Source organism: Sus scrofa, chromosome 9 (assembly GCF_054392235.1).
Source record: "Sus scrofa isolate SSC_HxYL_T2T_F1_AM1 chromosome 9, Sscrofa_HxYL_maternal_Yorkshire_Landrace_v2.0, whole genome shotgun sequence".
Classification (NCBI taxonomy): domain Eukaryota; kingdom Metazoa; phylum Chordata; class Mammalia; order Artiodactyla; family Suidae; genus Sus; species Sus scrofa.
In genome coordinates, this window is record NC_139391.1 from 83,150,876 (window position 1) to 83,177,438 (window position 26,563).

General features: G+C 38.2%; 1 protein-coding gene across 13 annotated transcripts in view; it reads right to left on the reverse strand.

The window, feature by feature from the left end:
- ICA1 (islet cell autoantigen 1) overlaps positions 1 to 26,563 on the reverse strand; it is a 150,586-nt gene that overhangs the window by 119,049 nt on the left and 4,974 nt on the right. For 6 of the 13 annotated variants that reach the window (XR_014815863.1, XR_014815862.1, XM_021102429.2 and 3 more), the window contains exons 2-4: positions 9,568 to 9,669; positions 3,663 to 3,828; positions 292 to 364 (exon numbers count right to left, since the gene is read on the reverse strand). Coding sequence is in view for 10 of the 13 variants with exons in the window: in XM_021102429.2 (XP_020958088.1) it covers positions 292 to 364; positions 3,663 to 3,828; positions 9,568 to 9,584 (256 nt within the window). In the remaining 3 variants the exon portion in view is untranslated. The remainder of the gene's footprint in view (positions 1 to 291; positions 365 to 3,662; positions 3,829 to 9,567; positions 9,670 to 26,563) is intronic. The other 7 variants (XR_014815864.1, XM_084977096.1, XM_021102427.2 and 4 more) reach the window with 2 other exon arrangements.

Here is a 26,563-nt window from a genome sequence, read left to right on the forward strand (position 1 = left end):
CCCCTAGCCTAGGAACTTCATATGCTGCAGGTGGGGCCAAAAAAGACAAACAAAACAAAACAAAAAAAGAAAGGAAAACAGCCTTGCAAGGCAAGCACCACTAAAAGGTAAAAGATTCCTGATAAAATTATTAAAGATCCTACCCCACCAGTTAACATAGACTAAAGACAGGTACTCCTAAATAGTAGTTGACTTGTCTTGCTTACTAAACATATATAATTATGTATTAAAGCAAAATATCCTGTTTCTTACTGTCTGTTTGGTCAATAGTTATACTTAGGGAATACTTACAACATATTCTTTTTTGATAGAGAACAATAGCTTTAGACAAGTCCAGACAGGTTCTCTGAATCGAGTGAAAGAGCTATAATAAAAACACAAACAAAATGCTAAATAAAATGGCAGTGAAATAAAAAATAATTACACTGAATAACTATACACTAACCAGAGTGTTTGATTTGTCCACTAAAAACAAGATCACAGGCCTAAGTAGTGAGCTTGGTGGTGTACGGTACAAAAACTCTGACCAAACCTTTTAAATATGCTCCTATTATAGTCTATATTTATTGGAATTCCCCATCTAAATTGAGATCTGCAGAAGGATAATTTCCTCCAGACTACTGATATAATAGCTGTAAAACAGAAATCCTAAGTGAAGAGCCCAATTAGAGGACTTGGTAAACCAGAGACCCAATATTCATTTATAATCTAATTTATTTCTTTTACCACTTGCTGTCTTTTTTTTTTTAATGGAGGATCTGCCAATTAAGCATCATATTTAAAATACAACATTAGCTTATTTTGTGATCCTAATGTATTTTATGGCATGCTTAAACAACTCTATAAAAACAAACAGAAATCAATCAGCTGAATGTTCTGTCTGCTTAGGAGACATCTGGTAAAATGGAGTTTAGCTAGCAGCCCCATCACTTCTTATTTTCCCAATTATTTCATCAAATACACAGAGAAAAAAACCTAATGTCATGCTATAGCCAAATCAGAGAAAATTAAGGGAAAAGCAGGTGGGCCGTGTGGAGAAGAGTCTAACTAGATTTTAATTTATGGTGGTTCTGGTCTTTACTTCAGAAATGGAAGAGAAGACAGAACAGGGACTTCACACTTGGTCCACTCTCTGTCCACTAACTCAGAGACCAGGGCTGGCATCAATCAGAAAATCTGGCAGACAATGTGCCTCCGAAGAGCCCCCAGGGCTAGGCTTTCCCTCTCTTCTGCCTCCACCTGCTTACCGACCCCAGGGATATAGCAACTACATCCTGGTCTTACAAAGCACTTCACCATCTGATTCAAAAACAGAAATCTGCTTCAAAATACATATGACCAACTCTTCTAATATAAACGAACTCATGCATCTATACTTAACAGATTAAAAACTATTCCCAGGAATGCTATGATAAATCTTGGTCATGAAGAATGCAAATTTTACTAAATCTCAGTTTATTATACTGCATTCTCTACGTGTTTAGGAAAACAAAAATGAAAACCCTTTACTGTAAAATGAAACAGAAAACCAGCAGTCTGAGCAAGTTCCTTAACAAAATACTTGATTAGAGGTATTCTGGGTCACCAACCATCAACACATAGCAATTCCTGAACACAGGAGCAAGGATACTCAAAAGATATGTTCGAGAGCTAGTCTGTTGTTACTGTTCGCTTTTTTAAAATGGAAGTATAAATTAAATGCAACAAAATCCACACCTCTGGAGAGTTTAGTTCCATGAGTCTGACAATTACACTTTTTAATCACACCCAAAATAAGATAAACATTTTCACCAGCTAGTCAACCTACTCTGCCTTGGCACCCACTAAAAGACTTCGGTCATCACAGCATTGTTTTGTCAGTTCTTGTACTTAAGAGCTGTTTTTCAGAAAAGGATTTCATTAACAAGCAATTCTTACACTTATTTAAACTTAGTGCCACATTTCACTATGAACTTCCCAACAGGTTGTAATCGAATCTGCCCATTACCACAGCTGGGCACACAAACTTTTCTTGCCAGCAAAATATAAGTTCTTGTTTTATAAGCTAGGCTTCTACGTATAACTTAGTTGAAGAGCGCATCACAATGGACTGCACTTCTTCATATGCTTTATTGATGGAATACATTCTCTTTCTCTATAAACATCGACATCAGTCTGAACATTACTGCAACAGCAACTTCATCACATGTAAAATTATTAGTCACAGTTAAGGGCTTTGGATGCCATAGGTCTCGGACAGCAGCTATTTTGATTCAAGTACAGTTGGTTCAGTGAAAATGCTGCTGCAAGAGCCTAACATAAATATAAAATTACTGTACTATGTTTCACATACTAGAAATTAACACATTAAATTACTTTTTGAATAATGTTTGGATTTACTAGGTTGTTAAGAGGAAAAAAATAAATCTCTAAGATGTGAAGAGTACATGCAACTTATAATCATTTCAAGTCTACTGAGAACACTAAATTCAGAATAGAGGCTCCTGGTTCCACTTTTCTCTGTTTCAGTGATCTCCATTAGAACATCTCTGTCAAACCCAGCTTCTGTGAGAACAATTCCACTGACCAAAGGGTTGGGAATTAATCTTAATTGCAATAACATGTACACTCAATCAGTTAATACTTGCTGAATGAGTCCTGTGTGTCTGGCTGAGGGGACAGCAGTGAATAAGGTGGACATGGAGTCTGACCTCCCAGTGGAAGGAGGGCAGGCAGACCAATGAACACTTGAGATAATTCCATGAGAGATGAGTACCATGAACAGTGGCCCTGGCTCTGGTTCTACCCTCAGATGCACAGAATAAACCTTAGCCCTCTTCCACATGACAGGCCTTCCCATAGAATCCAAAACTAGCACATCTTCCTTTAACCTCTCTGTTCCAGATTAACCATGGTTTCCACCATCCGGACCACCCTTCTCAGAAAGCTTTTTGAAATTATGAGCTTTTAATTTTTGTCCCATTAAATGATTGGCTCACTAACTTTAGCCTATGTATTAAATTTAGCTGTCATTCTGAATTCTTGTCAGACTATGAGACATATAATTTCCCTCCGTGCCCTGTCATTCACAGAAGTGATAAGTATGCTTTTAGAATTCTGATCTCAAGTATTGGCAGAATGTCCAGCAAGGAAGGTAATTAGTGGGCCTTTTAGCAGGTATACTAGTATTCAAGGACCAATCAGATATGAATTCAGCTTTCTGTATTAACTAACTAAATATTAATTAGTTCATTCTACAATTTTCCAGGATTCACTGCAAACTTATTAGACTCACTTTTCCAGGACCTTTTGCTCTTTTTTATTTTTTTAATGTAAATATATGCCTAACCTTAGTGTCATTATCAGCAGCAGTGGCTCTTTGATTGCATTCATTTTTTTCAACAAATAGTTATTGAGAATTTACCACATTCCATGCATTCCAACAAAGTACTTGGAAAACATATTAACTGAGGCATTCGGGTGGTGACAGGAGAATTTATGGGTTTTTAAAAAGAAATATGATGGGATTAAATTTATCTGATCCTAGATTGTTCTCAAGAACGAGCTGTTTGCAATATGTTTTCAAATACAAAACACAACCCAGCTTGCCCATCAAGCACACTCTCAGACTCTGACACAAGCAAGGTGGGCTGTGCTGGGACAGAGGGCAATGAAGTACTTACCTCCAGCTTGGCATCCAGGTCTGCATCAGAGGCAACAACATGTTCATCCTCCTTCTTCCCTGTAGCTTTAATAAAGGCCTGCTTTGTTTCCCAATACTTTTGTTGCATTTTATTCACAACTGACTTATCTTGAGCATATCGATCCTGTAAGTCCCAGGGATAACTGCTAAAAAGCATTTGAAGAGCCATTTTACCCATGACTTTCAAAAAGATTAAGATATTATGGTGTGAACAAATTTATCCAAACATTTACAACATTAACAAACATTTAAATACTTTCTTATGTGGCTTTTACACCAAAAGGTCAACCACATCTAACTTACACCAAAACCTTAAAAGTTAGTAAGGAAATGGTATAGCCACTATGGCAAACAGTATGGAGGTTCCTCAGAAAACTAAGGTGAGAGTTACCATGTGATCCAGCAATCCCACTCCTGGGCATGTATCCAGACAAAAGTATAATTCCAAAAGATACATGCACCTCAATGTTCATAGCAGCACTATTCACAATAGCCAAGACATGGAAACAACCTAAATATCCATTAACAGATGAATGTATCAATGGAATACTACTCAGCCATAAAAAAGAACAAAATAATGCCATTTGTGGCAACATGGATGGACCTAGAGATTATCATACTAAGTGAAGTTAGTCAAAGACAAGCATCACATGATGTCACTTATAAGTGGAATCTAAAATATGACACAAACGAACCTGTCTATGAAACAGAATACAGATTCAAGGACAAGGAGAACAGACTTTTGGTTGCCAAGGGGAAGGGGCTTGGGAGAGGGATAGAGTGAGAGGTTGGGATTACCAGATGTAAGCTATTGTATGTACATGGAGGGGATAAACAATAAGGTCCTACTGTACAGCGCAGATAAATATATTCAATGTTCTATGATAAACCATAATGGGAAAGAATACATTAAAAAACAAGTGTGTGTAATTAAATCACTTTGCTGTGCAGCAGAAATTAACACAACATTGTAAATCAATGATACTTCAATACATTTAAGTGAGGAAATTAAGAAACTTTTGTAGGAAATCACGAAGCTAAACCTTGAGGAATTTAAATATCAAAAGACTGGACATCCTCCTTTTAGAAGCAGAAAAAGTGAGGCCAAGCCGGGCGGAGGTAACTGGTTCAAGCACCCCAGTGAGTCAGAGATAAAGCCAGACACCCATGTTCCCTCCACTTTAGCGTTACAGGCACCACTGAAGTGAAAACAGAAAAGTTGAGATAAGGAGCTGAAAAATAGCATACTTAAAGTCTGTCACAGAGGTACCTAACACAGTCAAACCCAAAGAATCAGAGAAGAGAATGGTGGGCCCCAGAGGCTGGGCAGGGAGAAGGACATGGGAGGTTGTTAAACAACACACATAAACTTTCAGCTGTGCAAGATAAATAAGTTTTAGAGATCTGCTGTGCAACACAGTGCCCACAGCTCACAACATTATATTATGCACTTAAATGTCTGTCAGAAGGGTAGATCGCACGTTAGGTGTTCTGAGTACTGTCAAATAAAGTTCTGAAAAATAAAAAATCTTTCAAAAAATTACAGATTTCTCATACTAAAACTTTAAACTTTTAAACATAAATGCTTAAAATACAGATAGGAGGCCAGTCCTCAGGAAGCAGCACAGTACCGATCCCATCAAAAAGTATGTTAAGAATAAATTAGAAAAAAATTTGACTGAGAACGAAATGGAATTCTGTCAAAGTGACCAGGGTTCCCAAATCTTGCCACAAAGTCTGTCGTTGGTGATCCCTGCTTTGTCCACACCTTCCTTCCTTCTAGCACTCCTGTCTAAAAGCTCACACAGGACCCCCAGCTTCTCCTTCTGTAGACATGTACCCTCTTCCACTCCATCCCATTAACACTCAAACTCTGCCAGACTAGTGCCCTAAAACATAAATTGCTTTATACTACTATTTCAAAATATGCATCTCAAAACTTGATAATTTATACTCTCCTGCCAGATAACATTTACAAGTTTCAATGCCCACCATTTGTTCTTAAAAAAATCAGAGGAGAGTTTCAGACGACTTCCTTAGCAAGGGTTATTATGGTTTACTTTATATCCTTCTCCGTTATTTTAAAGTTGAAGAAGTTTATATATTTAATGTATAGACACAAGGATCACACTAAACAATACTGTGTTGAACACTGGAAATAGGCTTTGGAGAGGGTATTACCCTTCACGGGTACTCATCACACACCCAAAATAGTAACTATAAAAGGAGACGATATGTTAATTAGCCTGACTGTGGTCATAATTTCACTACTAATATCAGATCATCATGTTGCTCACCTTAAATATATAAAATTTTTTTTGTCTTTTTTTTTTTTTTTGTCTTTTTTTTTGCTATTTCTTTGGGCCGCTTCCACGGCATATGGAGGTTCCCAGGCTAGGGGTCTGGTCTAATTGGAGCTGTAGCCACAGGCCTACGCCAGAGCCATAGCAACGCGGGATCCGAGCCGCATCTGCAACCTACACCACAGCCCACTGCAACGCCGGATCGTTAACCCACTGAGCAAGGGCATGGATGGAACCGGCAACCTCATGGTTCCTAGTCGGATTTGTTAACCACTGCGCCACGATGGGAACTCCTAAAATTTTTATTTTAAATAAATAAGTTAACATTTTCTCAGATCCCCCTCTTAGAGTAATGACGATAAAACCAAAAATAAACAAATGGGACCTAATCAAACTTAAAAGTTTCTGCACAGCAAAGGAAACCCTAAACAAAATGAAAAGACAACCCACAGAATGGGAGAAAATATTTGCAAGTGAATCAGCTGACAAGGGATTGATCTCCAAAATTTATAAACACCTTCTGCAGCTCCATACCAAAAAAACAAACGACCCCATCAAAAAATGGGCAGAAGATCTAAACAGACAGTTCTCCAAAGAAGACATACAGATGGCCAAAAAACACATGAAAAGATGTTCAACGTCACTCATTATTAGAGAAATGCAAGTCAAAACCACCATGAGGTACCACCTTACACCAGCCAGAATGGCCATCATCAAAAAGTCTACAAACAATAAGTGCTAGAGAGGGTGTGGAGAAAAAGGAACCCTATCACACTGTTGGTGGGATTGTAAATTGGTGCAACCACTGTGGAAAGCAGTATGGAGATTCCTCAGAAAACTAAAAATACAACTACCATTTGATCCAGCAATCCCACTCCTGGGCATCTATCCAGAGAAAACCATGACTCGCAAAGACACATGTACTCTGATGTTCATTGCAACACTTTTTTCAATAGCCAAGACCTGGAAACAACCTAAATGTCCATCGACAAGGAGTGGATCAAGAAAATGTGATACAAAAAAAAAAAAAAAAAAAAAAAAAAAGGAGTTCCCGTCGTGGCGCAGTGGTTAACGAATCCGACTAGGAAGCATGAGGTTGCCGGTTCCATCCATGCCCTTGCTCAGTGGGTTAACGATCCGGCGTTGCAGTGGGCTGTGGTGTAGGTTGCAGATACGGCTCGGATCCCGCGTTGCTGTGCCTCTGGCGTAGGCCTGTGGCTACAGCTCCAATTAGACCAGACCCCTAGCCTGGGAACCTCCATATGCCGTGGAAGCGGCCCAAAGAAATAGCAAAAAAAAAGACAAAAAAAAAAAAAAAGAAAATGTGATACATATACACAATGGAATATTACTCAGCCATTAAAATGAACAAAATACTGGCATTCTTAGCAACATGGATGGACCTAGAAATTATCATGCTAAGTGAAGTCAGCCATACAATGAGACACCAACATCAAATGCTTTCACTGACATGTGGAACCTTAAAAAAGGACAGACGGAACTTCTTTGCAGAACAGATGCTGACTCACAGACATTGAAAAACTTACAGTCTCCAGAGGAGACAGTTCTGGGGGTCGGGAGATGTGCTTGGGTTATGGGATAGAAATCCTGTGAAACTGGATTGTGATGATCATTATACAACTACAGATGTGATAAATGTTTTTGAGTAATAAAAAAATAATAAAATTTAAAAAATAAATATATAAGTTAAAAGGGTTTCATTATAAGCTTAAATCAGAGAAAGTAAGATGAAAACAGGTAGAACTTTTACATAAAAGATAATCCCTCAACATAGTATGTGCATTAAAAGACAGGAAGAATATATTCCCCCAAACAGTGGTTATAATGGGGAAAGGAATTTTCAAGAGTAAGGAACAGGGTGGACTTCTTCCTATTGTGTGTGTGTGTGTGTGTGTGTGTGTGTGTGTGTGTGTGTGTGTGTGTGTATTTTGGTCAAAGGTCATGGATTAACAGTAAAAAAGTGTCCATTTTGAGGGGGAAAAAAGGAAAAAAGGACTTTAGAGATCTAGTGAATAGGCCTCTCTCCTGTCATTTAACAAATGAAGAATCTTAGGTTTCAAAAGGTTAAGAATCTTGCCCCAAATCACCAAAGATTAAAATCCAAGCCTCTAGGAGTTCCCTGATGGCTCAGCAGGTTAAGAATCCCAACATTGTCACTGCGGTGGCTTGGGTCACTGCTGTGGTGAGGGTTCGATCCCTGGTCCAAGAACTGCCACATGCTGTGGGCACGGCTGGAAAAAAAAAATCCAAGCCTCTAAATCCCAGGGTAGTGTGCATTTCACTGTCCTCCATAGCCCCTGCAATTCAGTAGCAAGCAATGAAGTGGTATAGTTAGTGGGAGGAAGACTTTGGGAAGGGCTACCTCCTGGACTCTCCTAGGTGGGGGACTTCACCACTGACTGCCCTAAGCCTGCTGCCAGGAGGTGACAGCCATCCCCTGTCTTAATGAGGCAAGATGGAACAATGAAAGAAAGAAAGAAGAAGGAAGGAAGGAAGGAAGGAAGGAAGGAAGGAAGGAAGGAAGGAAGGAAGGAAAGAAAGAAAGAAAGAAAGAAAGAAAGAAAGGAAGGAAGGAAGGAAGGGAAAGATGGAAGGAAGGAAGGAAGGAAGGAAGGAAGGAAGGAAGGAAGGAAGGAAGGAAGAAAGAAAGAAAGAAAGAAAGAAAGAAAGAAAGAAAGAAAGAAAAGACAGACCAGTCTGACAACTCTTTGAAAGCTGTCAAATGGGAATACGCAGGGAAACCAAATCCCCGAGCCATTTATTAATTACCTTTTCAAGCTCATTATGTTTTAAGACATGCAAAATTCTTTTAAAGTTTGACATCTGCTGTTACAGAGAACTTGGACATGATTGCTTCTCTACTGAGAGAGGAGGGTTTAAAAAGTATATTTCTTATTATAATTAATTGTACCTTTGAAAAATGAAAACATACACTATACTTTTTTTTGTGATACAAATTAAAGGATGTAAAACATGACAAAGATCTGCTTGCCCAGTTGGTGAAGGGTTCAAAAAGGGTTCAGAAACACTGCTTGTAGCAGATCTGGAGTTGATAAGTGGTTTAACATGCTGCTTAGGTACATTATAGGCATGTAAATGGCATTGCTAAATAACATTGCCATGTGATTATCACATCTATTTTACTCAGTATCATCCACTTCCAGCCATGACTGACTCCTGAATGTTCATAAAGCCTGAGTTATTTTATATTATATAGTCACATAAAATTCCCTTATAACCCTCATATTAGAAGTTGTAAATAAGACAGAGATTAAAAAATGTATCATCTTATTACACTTAAAAAAAGGTGGTAACAAAAGCCATAATTATATTCCCAAGAGAAAAGTTACACATAAAAGAATTTCCTAGAGAATATTTTTGGTTATTAGTTTTCATATAACATTTAGTAGGGAGATTGAAGTTGACTATACTCAGCACTGGATATGTGCTAACTGCTTCTGTGACTTGATTTTTCATTCAATAGACATTTACTGAGCATATACCATGTGCTTCCTCTTTCATTAGCCTCTCTCAATTCAGAAAAGATAACAAATTACTTACCATTTGTGTCCTGACATGTTTTATTCTTCTTCTTTTTCTACTGTTGATGATTTGGAGAGAAGGGGCAGGGAAAGAACATGAGAGGATACTTTATATTATTACCTGAAATAAAACAAATATGTTTAACAGTTACACACTATATTACAATTACATGTGAATTTGACACATGTAAAAAACTTTTCAAACTAAGCCATTTCTAGTTGTATTTTAGGGGTCAAACGCTATTACACAGTAACACTGTACACTAGTGTTTAGAATAGTTTAACTGAGTAAAACTGAAAGGCACATCTCAAACGAAGTTTAAGAAGTTGAACAGGCAGTTTGAATGAAAAAAGCAAGTTGTAGAAGAGCACATAAAATATGAAACCATAACATACAAAAAATATATTCTTGAAATATATGAACATCATTTAGTGAACATATAAAGAATTGCTTAGGAATGATGAACACAAAATTCAAGGCAGCAGTTACCACCTCAGCAGGGATGAGGAATATTATTTGACAGAGGTATTCAGGGACGTTGTACTCATAATGTTCTCTTTGATAAGCTAGGAGGTAAGTATATTGCATCTGTATGCCTCTTTACAGATATTAAATCTTTTATAATCAGTATTTCTAAAAAATAAACCAGCACATTGCAAAAACAAACAAAAGCTAGAACAAGATACTAAGAAAGGTACAAAGGAGGAAAATGTGATTATTCCAGTTTTGACCAACCCAGTACTATAATTTTATCTCATTAGTAAATATGGGAGTCACTTGATGCCTTTGCCCTTTACTCTACTTGCTTCACTCATGGGAGCTAGCCAACCCCAGGGAAGGGTGGAGCCAGCCAACCCAGTCACACTTGCCTACCAGCCACTGGAAAGAATGGAGAGCTGGCTACCTAAAGGGATGGCCTCTGGCCAGACACGAACTGCTGGCAACAGGAGTGAGCACTGTCTGTGAATGCTCTGGCTCCTCCAACATCATCAACCTAATCTTTCTCTCTCTGCCTCAGAAAGAGTCTTGGTAACCAGGACCCCTAAAATTATTAGAGTTTACAAGGTGTTTTAAAGAAACACAATTGATAATATTCCAGGCTTCAGGTATGAAGAAAGGACAGAGAAAGGACATTTTCTCAGAGAGTGTTAGGGTGCCTTTGAAATGAGAAGATCCCGTAATCAGCAGCTCTTTTCTTCCTGGAGAGCATCCAGGTTTTTGGACAAGTTGCTTTGGGAATGACATTCATGATGAGTAAGTCTTGCCCTCAATTTAGTAATCCTGGAGAGGCCACAAGTTTCCCGTCCTCTCACCACCCACATAGCTTCATTGCAAGGACACATTTACTTTATTTAGCTCAAAGCTGCCAGCAAAACTTCTCAAAAAAAGATATTATCCAAGGAAACAAAACTATTATATTCTTTCCTTGAGTTGGATCTCATCATAAACTATTAGGATACTCAATACTTTAAAATTTTTTATTGTGACAAAAACATATAACATATATCCTCATAACAAATTTTTAGTACAGTACAGTGCTTTTAACCATATGCACATTGTTGTATAACAGATCTCCAGAACGTTTTCATCTTGCATGATGGAAACTCTATACCCATTGAACAACTCCTCATTTTTGCCTCCCTCCAGCCCCTGGCAACTACCATTCTACTTTGTTTCTGTAAGTTTTACTATCTTAGATACTTAAATATATAAGTGGAATCCTGCAATAGTTTGGCTTATTTCCTTGGCATGATGTCCTCAGGGTTCATCCACGCAGTAGGATCTGATAAATTTTCCTTCTTTTTAAGGCTGAATAATATTCCATTGTTTATAGAGGCACATTTTATTTATCCATTCATCCACTGATGAACATTTAGGTTGCTTCTACAGCTTAGTTACTGTGAATAATGCTGCAGTTAACTTAGGTATACAAACATCTCTTTGAGATCCTGTTTTTAGTTTTTTGAATATATACCCAGTAGTGGGATTGCTGGATCATTTGGTAGTTCTATTTTTTATTTTTTGAGGAACCTGCATACTTTTTTGTCCCCACAGTGACTGTGCTATTTTACAATCCTACCAACAGTGCTTCGAAGATTCCATTTGTCTACATCCTCCCCAACACCTGTTATTTTGCTTTTTGTTGTTTTTTGATAGCAATCATCTTAGTGGGTATGAGGTGGTATTTCATGCGGTTTTAATGTCCATTTCCCTGACCATTTGTATGGTAAGAATCTTTTCATGTGCTTATTGGGGATTTGCCTATCTTCTTTGGAGAAGTATCCTTTCAATTCCTATGTTTATTTTTTAATTGGGTCATTTTTTTTGGTTATTGCATTGTAAGAGTTCTTTATATATTCTGAATATTAACCCCTTTTCTGAGATAGAATTTGCAAATATTTTCTCTCATTTGGCAGGTTGCCTTTTTACTGTTGATCATTCCCTTTGTTACATTTTTTTATTATAAAAATATTTAATAATTTAAGATATTTTAGTATAATAGATAATAAAAATCACTTAGTAAACTGCCCCTTCTACCTGAACTTTCAGGCTATTCCCAGATTATAATGCTATCCAGCAGTACTGTGTTGTTTACAAGCCACTTACACTGGAATCTTCTGGGTGTTAACATGTGGATTCCTTATCTACTGAACTAGAATCTCTGGAGATGGGTTTAGGAATCTGCATTTGTAACAGGCTTTGCAGTGACTCTTAAGCACATTAAAGTCTGAGAACCACAGCTAAATGGCACATAGGAAAAATCTTCTCTGGAAATGGATCATTTATGAATAAAATTCTGGATTATATATGACACTACAATAAAAGAATCATGATTGGCAAAATCAGGTCAACCTGTAGAGGGCATAACTGAATGCTTCATGAAGTGGCAGTGGCAGCTAGTGCTTGAATCTCTTTTAGTATATGTTCTAGCCCCATACACCAGGGAGAATTTAAAAACATGTCAAGATTTCCTGACAAAATCTATCTCATCTGGCCTATCACTTTCTAAATCCACAGTGTCAAAATCACTACTTTATGGTTGCTTTTTATTTTATTTTATTTTTTTTAGGGCTGCCCCTGAGGCATATGGAAATTCCCAGGCTAGGGGTTGAACCGGAGCGGCAGCTGCAGGCCTATGCCAGAGCCACAACAATGCCAGATAGGAGCTGCATCTGCAACCTACACTGCAGGCAATGCCAAATCCTTAACCCACTGAGTGGGGCCAGAGATGGAATCCCAATCCTCATAGATACTAGCCAGGTTCATAACCCACTGAGCCACAACGGGAACTCCTCAAAATTATTACTTTAAAAAACTGGTGTAATTCTCATACATTCATTTCAACAGTTTGGTTTCTCAAACATGCCTTGAGCATCTAGTTAATATGTGCCAGGCATTGTCCCTGGCCTTAGGAACTTATAGTCTAGATAGCTCTACCCAATACAAATATACTATAAGTAATTTTAAATGATCTAATAGCCATGTTTAAAAAGTAAAAAGAATAAAGCCACATATTGGTCAATCAATTCACAACAAAGGAGCCAAGAATATACAATCTGAAAAGGACAGTCTTTTCAGCAAATTGTGCTGGGTAAACTGGACAGCTACATGCAAAAGAACAAAACTGGACTACTCTCTCACACCACGCACAAAAATCCATTCAAAATGAATTAAAGACTTAATGTAAGACTCTAAACCATAAAACTCCTAGAAAAAAGCAAAGGCAATAATGTCTTTGACATAGGTCTTGGCAAACATTTTTTTGAGTCTAACACTAGAAGCAACAAAAGCAACAATAAACAAATAGGACACCATACCCAGCAAAGGAAATCATCAATGAAATGTAAGGCAACCTACTGAATGGGAGAAAATATTTGCAAATCATATACCTGATGTGGGATTAACATCAAAAATATATAAAGAATTCAATAGGAAAAAAATCTGATTAAAAGATGGGCAGAAGATCTGAATATACATTTTCCCCAAGAAGACATACGGATAGCCAACAGGTACATGAAATATGCTTACTATTACTAATCATCAGGGAAATTCAAATCAAAACCACAATGTGGTATCACCTCAAACCTGTTAGAATGGCTATTATCAAAAAGACAAGAAATATCAGGTGATGGTAAGGATATGAAGAAAAGAGAAACCTTGGTGCATCATTGGTGGGAGTATAAATTGGTGCAGCCACTATGGAAAACACTATGAAGGTACCTCAAAAAAATTAAAGATAGAAATACCACATGACCTAGCAGTTCCACTTCTGGTCATTTATCAGAAAATGAGAACACTAACTCAAAAAGATATTTGCATCCCCATGTTAACTGCAGCATTACTCATAGTAGCCAAGATATGGAAACAACCTAAGTGTCCATGATGGATGGATAAAGAAATTGTGGTGTATATATGTGTGTGTGTGTGTACATATATACATACATGTACATATATAGATACGTATATATATAAAATAAAATATTATTCAGCCATACAAAATAATGAAACCTTGCCATCTGCAACAACATAAATGGACCTCAAGGACACTATGCTAAGCAAAATAAGTCAGATGGAGAAAGACAAATATCTTCTGATCTCTCTTATGCATAGAATCAAAAATTAAAAAATAAAAAAAAATAAGGTCACAGAGAATAGATTAGTGCTTGCCAGAGGTGGGTGGTGAGTAGTGGAGAAATGGGCGAAGGGAGTCACAAGTTTAAAAAAAAAAAGGGGGTTGTTCCTGTTGTGGCTCAGTGGTCAACGAATCTGACTAGGAAACATGGGGTTGCGGGTTCAAACCCTGGACTCGCTCAGTGGGTTAAGGATCCGGCATTGCCTTGAGCTGTGGTATAAGTCTCAGATGAGGCTTGGATCTGGCATTTCTGTGGCTCTGGCATAGGCCGGCAGCTACAGCTCCGATTAGACCCCTAACCTGGGAACTTCCAAATGCTGTGGGTGCGGCCCTAGAAAAGACAAAAGACAAAAAAAAAAAAAAAAAATAGAGGCCAAGTAAACACATAGAGGCCTCCCCATAGAAGAAATACAGATGGGGAAAAAAAATCATGCACAAAGACACAGATAATGAGGGAATTATGAGAAAATAAATGCAATGGGCACTAAAGAAAAGTAAATAGAAAGAGCAAGGAGATATCCTATACATCTTTAGAATGGTTACATTCCAAACAAACAAACAGAACAGAAAATACCAGTCCTGGCAAGGATGTCAAAAACAGGAAAACTCATTCGTTAAAAATAAAAGTAAAAATAAACATTAAAAAAATTTTTAAATAGTATTTTTTATTTAACCCAATATACCTAAAATATTATTTCAACATGCAATCAATTACAAATTACTTATGATATATTTTGCCTTCATGTTTTTGTATCAAGTCTGAAATCTGGTGTGTCCTTCACACTTACAGTACACCTTAATTGAGACTAATCACATTAAATGCTTGAAGGCCACTTGTGATTATTGGCTACAATATTGGGCAGTGCAAGCTGAGCAGGACAGACATAAATAAACATAATTTTCAGATCCAGGAAACTCTTGACATTTGCAAAAAATGTAAAAAAAGATCTTCATATATCCCAGATTTGTAAATTCTGCTGTAAAAACATCATTTTCCCTGTAAAATACAATAAAGTCTATAGTTAGCTAATACTTCAATTCACCATTCTGCTGTGGAAGCTATTACTCCACTTCTGCCACACGTCACTTATGAAAGAAGCCCCAAATAAATGGTATTGTATCTCAAAGTTGTTAATTGCACAAAGATTTCCTAAAGTTCTACTTGTGGTCACCTTACCTTGGGAGATAAGCAAGGAAGAGTATCAAGTTGCTTATGCACTATGAGCCCACGATAAGAAAAACAAAACAGCATGACTTGACCACATGAATATTTGTGTTTCACTAAACTGTCTCCCCAACGAGGACAAAGCAGATGCACCAATAATAATTAAGACCTACTCAAAGAAGGAGAGGCCCAAGAGTTAATAGATCAATGAAAAGTAAGTTCCTAATTTTGATGTAGCAACCTTGAGGGTGGGGGAATGACTGAATAAGGAGCAAGTTCTGTGCGTAAGACAAGTAATGAAGGGGAAAGATGTTTCTGCTCAGAGGTGGGACTGCTGCTGAGGGCAGCACCTTCTTGGGTGACACTAAGACCAATGACAGAATCCTCTGAGACTTTTCCAGGATGCACCTTGATGGGGTTATTATATCTCTACCTCAGGCTCCAAGGTCAGGAATTAAAACCACAACTGTAAGTGGTGCTGGGGAAACCGGGCAGCTGCATGAAATCAATGAAACTAGAACACACCCTCAACCCTATGCACAAAAATAGACCAAAGTGGCTTAGAAACTTAAACATCAGACATGGTACCATAAAAATCCTACAAAACATACAAATGTTTTATCTCAAGGCAATAGAAATAAAAACAAAAAAATAAACAAATGGGACCTAATCAAACTTACAAGCTTTTGCATAGCAAAGGAAACCATGGAGGGGGTGGGGGGGACCCACAAAAAGACAACCTAGGGAATGGGAGAAAATAGTTACAAACAATCAACCAACCAAAGATTAATCTCTAAAATATACAAACAACTCATACAACTCAACAACAACAAAGAAAAAAAAAACCAAATTAAAAAATGGGCAAAAGACCTAAATAGATTATTTCTCCAAAGAAGACATTATGGATAGCCAACAGGCGCATGACAAGATGCTCAACATCACTAATTATTAGAGAAATGCAAGTCAAAACCCCATTGAGGTACCACCTCACACTGATCACAATGGCCATCATTAATAAGTCTACAAATAACAAATGCTGGAGAGGGTGTAGAGAAAAGGGAATGCTCCTACACTGTTGGTAGGAATGTAAATTGGTACAATTACCATGGAAAACAGTATGAAGGTACCTCAGAAAACTAAAAATAGAACTACCATATGATCCAACAATCTCATTTCTGGGCCTCTACCTGGAGAAAACAATAATTTAAAAAGATATATCAACCCCAAAGTTCATTGCAGCACTATTTACAATAGCCAAGATATGGAAGCAACCTAAATGTCCATTGACAGAGGAATGGGTAATGATGTGGTACATATATACAATGGAATACTATTCAGCCATAAAAAATGAAATAGTGGATGCAAGTAGAGATTATCATACAAGTGAAGTCAGAAAAAGACAAACATCATATGACATTACTGATATGAATAATCTAAAATATGGCACAAATGAACCTATCTACAAAACAGAAAGACTCACAGACATGGAGAACAGATGTATGGTTGCCAAGGGGAAGAGGGGAGAGAGTGGGATACATTGGGAGTTTGGGGTTAGAAAATGCAAACTATTATATTTAGAATGGATAAACAATAAGGTCCTACTGTACAGCACAGAGATATCCAATCTCTTGGGATAGGACATGATAGAAAATAATATAAGAAAAGGAATATGTAACAGGGTCACTTTGCAGTTCAGCAGAAATTGGCACAACTTGTAAATCAACTAAGATTAAAAAAAAAAAACAAAACTCACAGCTGTTCTCAGACACACCCATGTGGATGAGAGACAATCATGCCCTGTGGGAAAAACTGGGAGAAGACGAGGAGGGATAATTTTTTCAGATTTTCTATGGGGGTTCTGTGTAATTATTATTCACTCATTCGTCTCTAAGCTTTTCTTACATGCTTGGTGTTAAGTCTTCAATTTTTTCCACATATGTGGACAGACTACAACTGTCCCACTTGCTTTTATTTCCTGTAGCCAGTGAAAAGCTATTTTGAACACACTGGCTGGCCAATACATAAGCAGAAGTTCTAAATAATACTGTCAAGTTCACAGAACACTAAAGCAATCCTGGTTTAAACAAAACTTGATGCACTGCTACAAAGAGAAGTCAGTCTGTCCTTGGCTGCCTCAAACCCTGATCCTGAATTCTCCTCCTTGGAAAACTAACATGGGAGAGTATTTTCATTCCATAAAAGCCACCTTCAGCTCCACTGAACATTTGTTCTGATGCAGAACCCTTTTCTATGAGTTTATAGAGTAGCTGATGGCACCTCTGATTATATGTGAATTATGCAAAGAATCTAAAATTCTTGAGCCAACTCTTATTCAGAGTAAAGGTAATATGAATAGTTATATTTCACTGTATCAGTACTTTCAACCCACAAAATTATTTCAGGAAGCTTCCTTTTGACTCACATTTCCTAAGTGTGTCCTGTTTCTTGTGCAGTCATATGTCTCAAATTAATTACTTTTCCAACTTGAGCAGAATCTTCTCTTTTCTCAGTGATCAGGCTTTCTGTTAGTTGGAGTACTAATGGAAACTGAGTCCAGAATCTCTTTTTCCTGTATCTGTACTGAGCATATGGTGGGTTCTCTTGAATTGCAGATCAGAGCCGCTGCCAAATTTGTCATTTATCTTCCTAGTGTATTCAAAATCTCTATTTCCTAACTAAAACTTGCTACCATCTAAGAGCCTGTCAAGTCCTATTGTGCACATGAGCATTTAGCTTTCTTTGGGAAATGGGCCGTCTTTTGCCCCACAAGAAACACACTTTTCAAGAGAACAGAACAGTCTTACAGTGATGTGGGTGCATGGTGGTATGTTTGAATTACCCCATAGTAAAATCACTCTTCCCCAAGCAACAGCCTCCTGGCATCTCATGTCATTGAATCCAAGGTGCAAACCTGTTCATATTCCAACCTTCCTAAAGCCAGAATATCTCTTGTAATTGATGTCAACTGGCAGACATTTTTCTTTCTTTCTTCCTTCTTTTTTTTTTTTTTTTTTTTGCTTTTAAGGGCCACATCCCAAGCACATGGAGGTTCCCAGGCTAAGGGTCAAATAAGAGCTACAGCTGCGCCAGATCTGAACCGCGTCTGTGACCTATACCACAGCTCATGGCAATGCCAGATCCTTAACCCACTGAGTGAGGCCAGGGATGAACCTGCAACCTCATGGTTCCTAGTTGGATTTGTTTCCACTGTGCCACAATGGGAATGCCCATTTTTCTTTCTTCGTGGAACATAAAATGGTAAAAGAGCTCATGCACAATGGTTTCTTTTATCTGATGAAACATAGAATAATTCTTTAAAATTAAACCTCTGTTAAGATTACATGTGAATACCTGCCACAGACATCTGGGGCTGTTGTGTGTAAGTGAACAGGAGAATCTGAAGTCAGGGAGGGCCAAGCTCAGCCTGTGAGGGGGAAGGAGGGCCATGGCAGAGGAAGGTACCTGGCATTAGAGGAGCAAAGGTGAGAGCACAGAGCTGACTTCCTACCTGACTCAGGCTGCGTTCCTAAGATTTAGTAGTTGCTGGCCAGACCCCACAGGGAGATGTGTGTGGGCATGTATGTCGGGAGGGTCTTATTTCAGGCAGAGGGAAAGCAATGAACAAACTATTTCCCCAGTAGAACTGCATGGTGTGTGTGCAACCAGCCACAAGCAGTTGTGCATTCTTAGAAAGAACAGCAAGTGATGCGTTTTAATGATAAATATTCAAAGAGTTTCAGTAGAAACAGGGAGGAAAAACTAAAACAATTCCTCCAGGCACAATTAACTACAGTTATTATTATTTTTTCAATATGGATTCATCAAACTGTTCACAATAGTTGAGAAAGATCCCTGCGGAGGGTGAGAAGCTGAATCATCTCCTATCCTTTCAAAAGCTAAACATTAATTAAAATAATGTGCTTTAGACTAGCTTTTATGGGTGTTTTTCCTATGTTTCAGGTATCACACAGCTTTCCCTTTCAGATTTTGATAAGGTTATGACTGTTTGAGCATTCCATATTCTGTTTCTAGTTGAGTGTGTGTGTCCCTGCCAATGATTTTTTTTGACATTTTCACAAGAAAATGTGAAACACAATCATGCTTTAATTTTATGAGTCATGCTTTAAATTTGTGAGTCAGCAAATCCTCCAAGAGGAAAGCAGAATTCTAACCTTACTCAAGGCAGCTAAAAGATAAGTTTTTGTTTAAATTCTATATATGCAAGTCATGATTAAAATTTGCATCTTCTGTTAATGAGTTGGGGTTTTAGGATACTTTTAAATGATCATTTCATTCACATTTTAAAACAGCTCAAGTATTATATATAAGCATTAATTAAGTTTAATAGCTCTATAACCCTAGTAAAATCACATTCCTGAAGGAAATACTTTTAATGCCAATATAACTTGTCTCCCAATATGCTGCTCAATGTAAAATAAAAACCAGCAAACCCAAGACCATGCCACAAACTTGTCCTTCCTCCAAGTCTTCACCAGTCTGGTCTCACCTGGCTCAACTGTAAAACAGGAGACAAGGCTAGCTGACATCTCGGAAGCCCTCAGGCACAAATCCATAAAATTAATTTTAATTATTTTCAGAGATATTTACATCTAAGAGGAAGCTCAAAGATTGTGAACACAACATCTTCCTTTTTAAAATAAGGAAATTGGGTTTCTAGAAATAGAGACTTTTCTAAGATCAGGTTAAAGATCAAATTTGCAAGGAGGGATTTGACGATTGAAACACTGATCAGCCAGTGAGCAACCTCCTCCTCTTTTCCAAGAGATGTCAAAGGAAAATATCAAATGCAGCATCTCACATTTGAAGAAACTTTAAAAAAAGCCAACTTAATCTCTAAAAGGCTTTCATCCTTAACATTAATATTAGTTAAAAAGATTATGTCCCTACGAAACAAACTAAAACCAAAATAAACACCAAACTCAAACTTCTCACCAGGGGCATGATCTAGGCCTTGCTCTTTGTCTTATCATCTTTCTAAGGCCATACCCATGGCATATGGAAGTTCCCAGGCTAGGGGTCGAATCAGAGCTGTAGCCACCAGCCTATGCCAGAGCTAAGCAACACAGGATTTGAGCCAAGTCTTCAACCTACACCACAGCTCACAGCAACTCAGGATCCTTAACCCACTGAGAAAGGCCAGGGATCGAACCCACGTCCTCATGGATGCTAGTCTGGTTCATTAATGGCTGAGCCACGCCAGGAACTCCATCTTGCTCCTTCTCTTGCTTACAGACCTGCTTGCAATGGATGAGCCATTTCTGTGCTTCAACAAAAATCATGGTGCGATAGATAAGAGTCTGGCATTGAAAACAACAAACCTCAAGAAAATCTACAAGAGCAAATCATATGAAATAGATTCGAAGACTGGAAGCAGAAAAAGAATAAACAGGATATCTTCGCTAAGGAGAAAGATTTTTTAAAACCCTTGCTATATAAATTATATTCACCTTTGATTTTACTTAGGTTGGTTTATGTAGCTTTCAAATAATTCAAGTTTATCATATGGATTTTAATCTCTGTTACTTATGGTGGCATTTTCTCTAAAAGCTTAACCTTGGAGTTCTCTTGGGGTGCAGCAGGTTAAGGATCCAGTGTTGTCACTGCAGTGGTTAGAGTTGCTGCTGTGGCATGGATTCAATCCTTGGCCCAGGAACTTCTACACGCTGTGGAAGCAGCCAAAATATAATCAATGAGTTCCTGTTGTGGATCTGTGGGTTAAGGTCCCAATGCTGTCCCTGTAACGATATGAGTTTGATCTGTGGTCTTGCTCAGTGAGTTAAGGATCTGGCGTTGCCACAAGCTGAAGCACAGTGGCATAGGCAAGGCGCTGTAGTTCCAATTTGACCCCTGGCCTGGGAACTTCCGTCTCCTGCAGGTACAGCCATAAAAAGTCAAATAAAATAAAATAAAATCTTAACCTTAAAAGGTGAAGGATGAAGGAACACCCTCGTCAGACAAAGGTTTCAATCAACTTCTGTCAATAAACACTAGACTTGGAATTCCCGTCCTGGCTCAGTGGAAGGAAACGAAGCTGACTAGCTTCTATGAGGACACAGGTTTGATCCCTCGCCTCACTCAGTGGGTTAAGGAGCCCTTGTTGCTGTGAGCTGTGGTGTAGGTTGTAGACACGGCTTGGATCCTGCGTTGCTGCAGCTGTGGCGTAGGTCGGCAGCTGCAGCTCCGATTTGACCCCTGGCCAGGGAAACTTCATATGCCACGGTTGCAGCCCTAAAAATAATAGATCCTTCAAATGCCAGTAGAAAACATTTATTAAAGGATGGAAATATATGCTTTCCTTAATGAAATTTTAAAACTGCATTTTATAATTAGGATAAATTTTTTCATGAAAGATTAATTTAAGATAAACCAACTTTCTTATCCAAGACTGTGTTCTCCAACAGCAGCCATTAGCCACATGTGGCTGCTAAGCAACTTGAAATGTGGATAGTTTGAATTTAGATATGCTTTCAAGTAAAATAAACATTGTACTGTGAAGATTTAGTAACCCCCCAAAGTAAAATGTCCTTAAAGAAATTTATATTTATTCATATGTTGATAAAACTATGTATTTTAAATTGATATGTGTATGTATATTTAAATGTTATATATTGCTATATTATAAACATATATTTACATATTCCACCATATTATATTTATGTTTTATACATATATTTATATTTTCTGATGAAATAATATTTTGAATATATTGGGTTAAATATAATATCTGACCTCACCTGCTTCTTTTCTTGTATGTGAGTGTTTTTAAATATAGCTGACTTATAATGTGCTAATTTCTGTTGTCCAGCAAAGCAGCTTAGTTACACCCCCATATACATTCTTTTTTTTTTTTCTCTATGGTTTATCCCAGGAGATTGGATACAGTTCCCTGAGTTATACAGTAGGATCTCATCTCTTCATTCTAAATATAATACTTGGTTCTTTTTAGTTGTTTAAATGTGCCCACTAGAATATTTTAAATTACATATGTGGCTGTCCCTAAATTTTTTGGACAGCCTTCATCTAAGGCATTAAGCAAAGCGGCAAAGAGCTAAAAATTAATTCCGTAACACCAGTCACCAATATTCTGTACAGATATAAATACCTTTAAATAGTATTCTCCCCAGAATCTCTACAGTTATTCTATCAAAAATGTCATTACAAAAATAAAATCTCATTTATATACATGTGTATGTATATATACAACTATAGCTGTGAATATATACACATGAATATAGTCTTTTTAAATGACCTACAAAATAGTTGCACTCCACATTTCATAACAAGTTGCTTTAAAAAGGTTCAAATGTTACACGAAATGTGCTATTTGTTTTAAATCAGATTCACAGGAATGATATGAACTACCATTAGACCAGCGAAAGTGAGGACAGTCAATCACTCTATCTACATAAATATACACACATAGGTGCATGTATATATAAATACTTACAAATATAAAATGTATACATATATTTATAAATTAAATATACATGGTTCATATATAAATACATGGTTAATAATATCACAAGTGTGAAGGAAGAAAAAAATTAATGTTGCGATCACAACTCTATGAAATTATATATAAGCATAATGTCAACAATCAGAACAATTTGGGAGACACTAAGGATTACAAAGTTCTCTTTCTTTAAGGCAAAATTCATAACTTAAAGAGATGATCAAGTCATCTTTTATTCCTCCACAGGATTACTTAGAGACAGGAGAGAACATTCGGTCCAAGCTTGGCCTTTCACAGATGAGCCAACGGAGGCCCAGGACTGAAGATTTCCCAAGGCACAGAGTAAGCCTCTTTCATTAGTTTAAAATTACTGAAATACACAGACACCAATATGTGGTTTATAAAATGTCCATGCTGTGCACAGATCCTGTAAACAAACCAATACAGCTCCTTTCTCTGGAAGTGGCATGGATTCAAGGACTTTCCTTGATAAAGTAGAGGCCACTAAATCATGCTGGAGTTTGGACTAACTTAATGGCAAGGGATGGAGGCAACCCAGGCAGGGGAGGGAGATGCTAGAGGAGGACTTAAAAATAAAAGCAGCAAAGGGAAGCAGACAGAAAGAGCAAGCTCTGTATTTTCATGTACCTCAACTAACAGAACCACCTTTGCCTATATAGGGTCATCTAATTGGTGTTAACTGAGAACTAATAAAAGACCCTTTTTCTAGGTTCTTGATACTTTCTTAAGGAAGAGGTATATAGGGATTAATAGTGGCAATAGTGCTGCTCTTATTAATGGTGAATTAATTATTAATAATTATTAAGAACAAATAAAGCACAAAACTGGTTACTTTGATGGGAATCAGGAAAGACAGGACTATTGGGCATATAACTGGTAGGGCAGGTAGAAATGACCAGGTAGAACAACCAGGATGTAGCCCAATGGCACAGAGCTTCAAGTCAGGAGTGCAGGGAAGAAAGAAACAGGAAGCAGAAAGAGGGTGTGGTTTGGCACCAATGCAAAGTTTACCTACTTCACAAGGATGCCCACACTGCCTATGGCAATGCTGAGGAAAGAGCCCTGGATACAAAGACACTCAACTCCTGGCCTTCGGAGAGCAGCAGGTAGAAGGAACCTCCCAAGGATGATGATGACCAGCCTTCCTCCTCAGGCTCTATGGGGAATCATGGCCCTTGCTGGGCTCCTTCTCTCATGGCTTCCACTTCTTGTGCACCCTACTCATTTCTTTGGAATCATCCAGCACACGACTATAAACTACTGCTGTTCCTTTCTCTTCAGAAGGTCCAGGTCTTACCCTCTTGCTTTCCCAGCTTAGTCCATCTATTATTCCTTCTCTTTCAAGTTAAATCAACCTCCATTTCCACCCTCAATCCATACTCTTCAACCCCTTTCTTCAGTTACCATCTTCTCCCTTCTCTTCTCAGAGTTCTCAGCCCACACAATCTGGTTTCTTTCTCCACAATATCAGCAAGAGTTTTCCAACTCAGATCCTCCTCTCACTTGACCTTTGACTAAGCTCCCCTTCTTTGATTTCTCAGGAAACACTCTCTATTCCTTTGCATCTTTTCAGCTTTCTCTGTTAGCCCCTTTCCCTTTATAACCACATCTTGAATATCAAGTGATATACAAGATTCCAACCTGTGTTGTCTTGTGTTATACTTTACGTGTTCTCTCTAGATGATTTAATTCACTTCTTTGGCTTCAACAATAGCTGTATGGCAATGACTTCCCAAATTAAACCCTCTCCAGAGACTACAGTGGGGGTATCAAAATGTGGATCTGTGCTCCGGAGAGGTGAAGCTCCATCTCACTATGGTCATCTTGATGTGGATATCTGATAGGCACTTCAATTTCAGCACATCTAAAACTAAAATTCTCTCTCTCCATCTCTACCCCTCCAAGTTGTCTTCTTCTTAGAGTCCCTATGTGGTAATTACCAGCACAAAATCTACTGAGTAGCTCAACTTGAAAACTTGGCTTCTCTCTCTCAGCTTTTGCAGCCGTTCTCCAAGTTCTCTCCATTCGACCTCCTAAAACATCCTCTCCTTTCTGTATGCACAGCCATGATTTGGTCTAGGCCTTCAGAAGAAAACTATCCCTGTATGTGCCCACTTCAGTCTTTTACACCATGGTCTGAACTATTTCTATAATATGCAAATCTAATCATACCCCCCATCTACGTAAAAAGCTTTAACTGCATTCCCTTGCCACTAGAGAAATTCCAAACTTGGTAGGGGGGGAGAAAAACCCCAGTTCCTTCAAATTCTGGGCCCCTTTCCTCAAATTTTACTATACCTCACACAGAACTATTCCTTCTGGTCATTTCAGAATGCTCAAGCTTTCCTGAATACACTTTGCTACTGTAAGGCTTTGCAAAGTTTCCCTCCATTTGAAATGACCTCTCTTCCTTTGTCCAATTGGCCAGCTTACACCTTACTTCAAGAGTCTCTTCAAATGTCACCTCCTCAATGAAGTCTTCCCAAACCCAACAGCTGCCCTCTCACCCCCAGGGGCCTCCTGCTCCTGTCCCCTCCACTGAAGCATTAACTACCCCACAATGATGCTGGTGGTACCCTGCATGCCCATCACCCTCCTGCAATGAGCTGATTACATGTGCATCCCCTGCCCCAGGCTGGAAGTCACTTGACTGCAGGGCCCCTAACTGGCTCATTTTTGCCTCCTTACACCAAGCGCAGTACATGAAACACAGTAGGCCTTCAGCAGATATGTCCTGGACAAAGGGCAATAATTATGTGCTACCATTTACAAGAGACTTTATATGTGTGAAGCACTTAACACCATTATCCCCATACCACCAGAAAGGGACACAAACCCATTATGAAAAAACAAAACAAACAATCAAAAAAAAGCTTATAAAGGTTAAATCATTTGCCCAAAGTCAACAACTAGTAAAATCAAGTCCACTTTTAACTCCTGAGCTCCTGTTTTTAAGCACTCCACTCTACACATGGACCAAAGATACTGAATAATAAGCCTGGTTTCTGTTAAAAACAACAACAACAATACCCTCTCCTAATCACAGGCTTAAGTGCTGTGTTAGTCCCAAATCCATTACCACCATGGCGCTTGGACACAACAAAACCTTGCTAAGAGACTAATGGCAACTATCAAGGTTTCTACCAGTAAGGAGTGGGGCACTATTTGTCGCAAATAGCTCCTTGGTCCCTGGCTTAGGATGCACTGCCCCAGAAACAGGCAGAGAAGGATGGATTTCCCCTAAGTACCATTATGTTTCAGACATTGGAGACCATGCCCTATTCTGGGAAAAGAGAAGTGGCTATGAGAGATCATGATGATGGTAAGTAATGGGTTTTAATAGGATGAATTTTAATGTGTGCTCTGGGAAAGTAGCTGCTGTATTTTATAGTCACTCCTTGTACAAATACTCTCGCCACAGAATGAGAGCACCTTTCCACTCTCGAGTCTAGATGTTTGAATTATCAATATACGATTATCTAGTCAGTGAGTAGTCCACTGCTGAATACACACACCTCATGATTCTCATCTCGCAGTACTGCACTGCATTCAGTTGTCTTTTTCAGTGACCCTCTTTTATTATTTTATTCTGGCCACACTCTCTGCATGAAGAAGCTCCCAGACCAGAGATTGAACCCACACCACAGCAGTGACCCAAGCTACTACAGTGACAAGGACAGATCCTTAACCAGCTATGCCACAAGAAAACTCCCAGTCACCC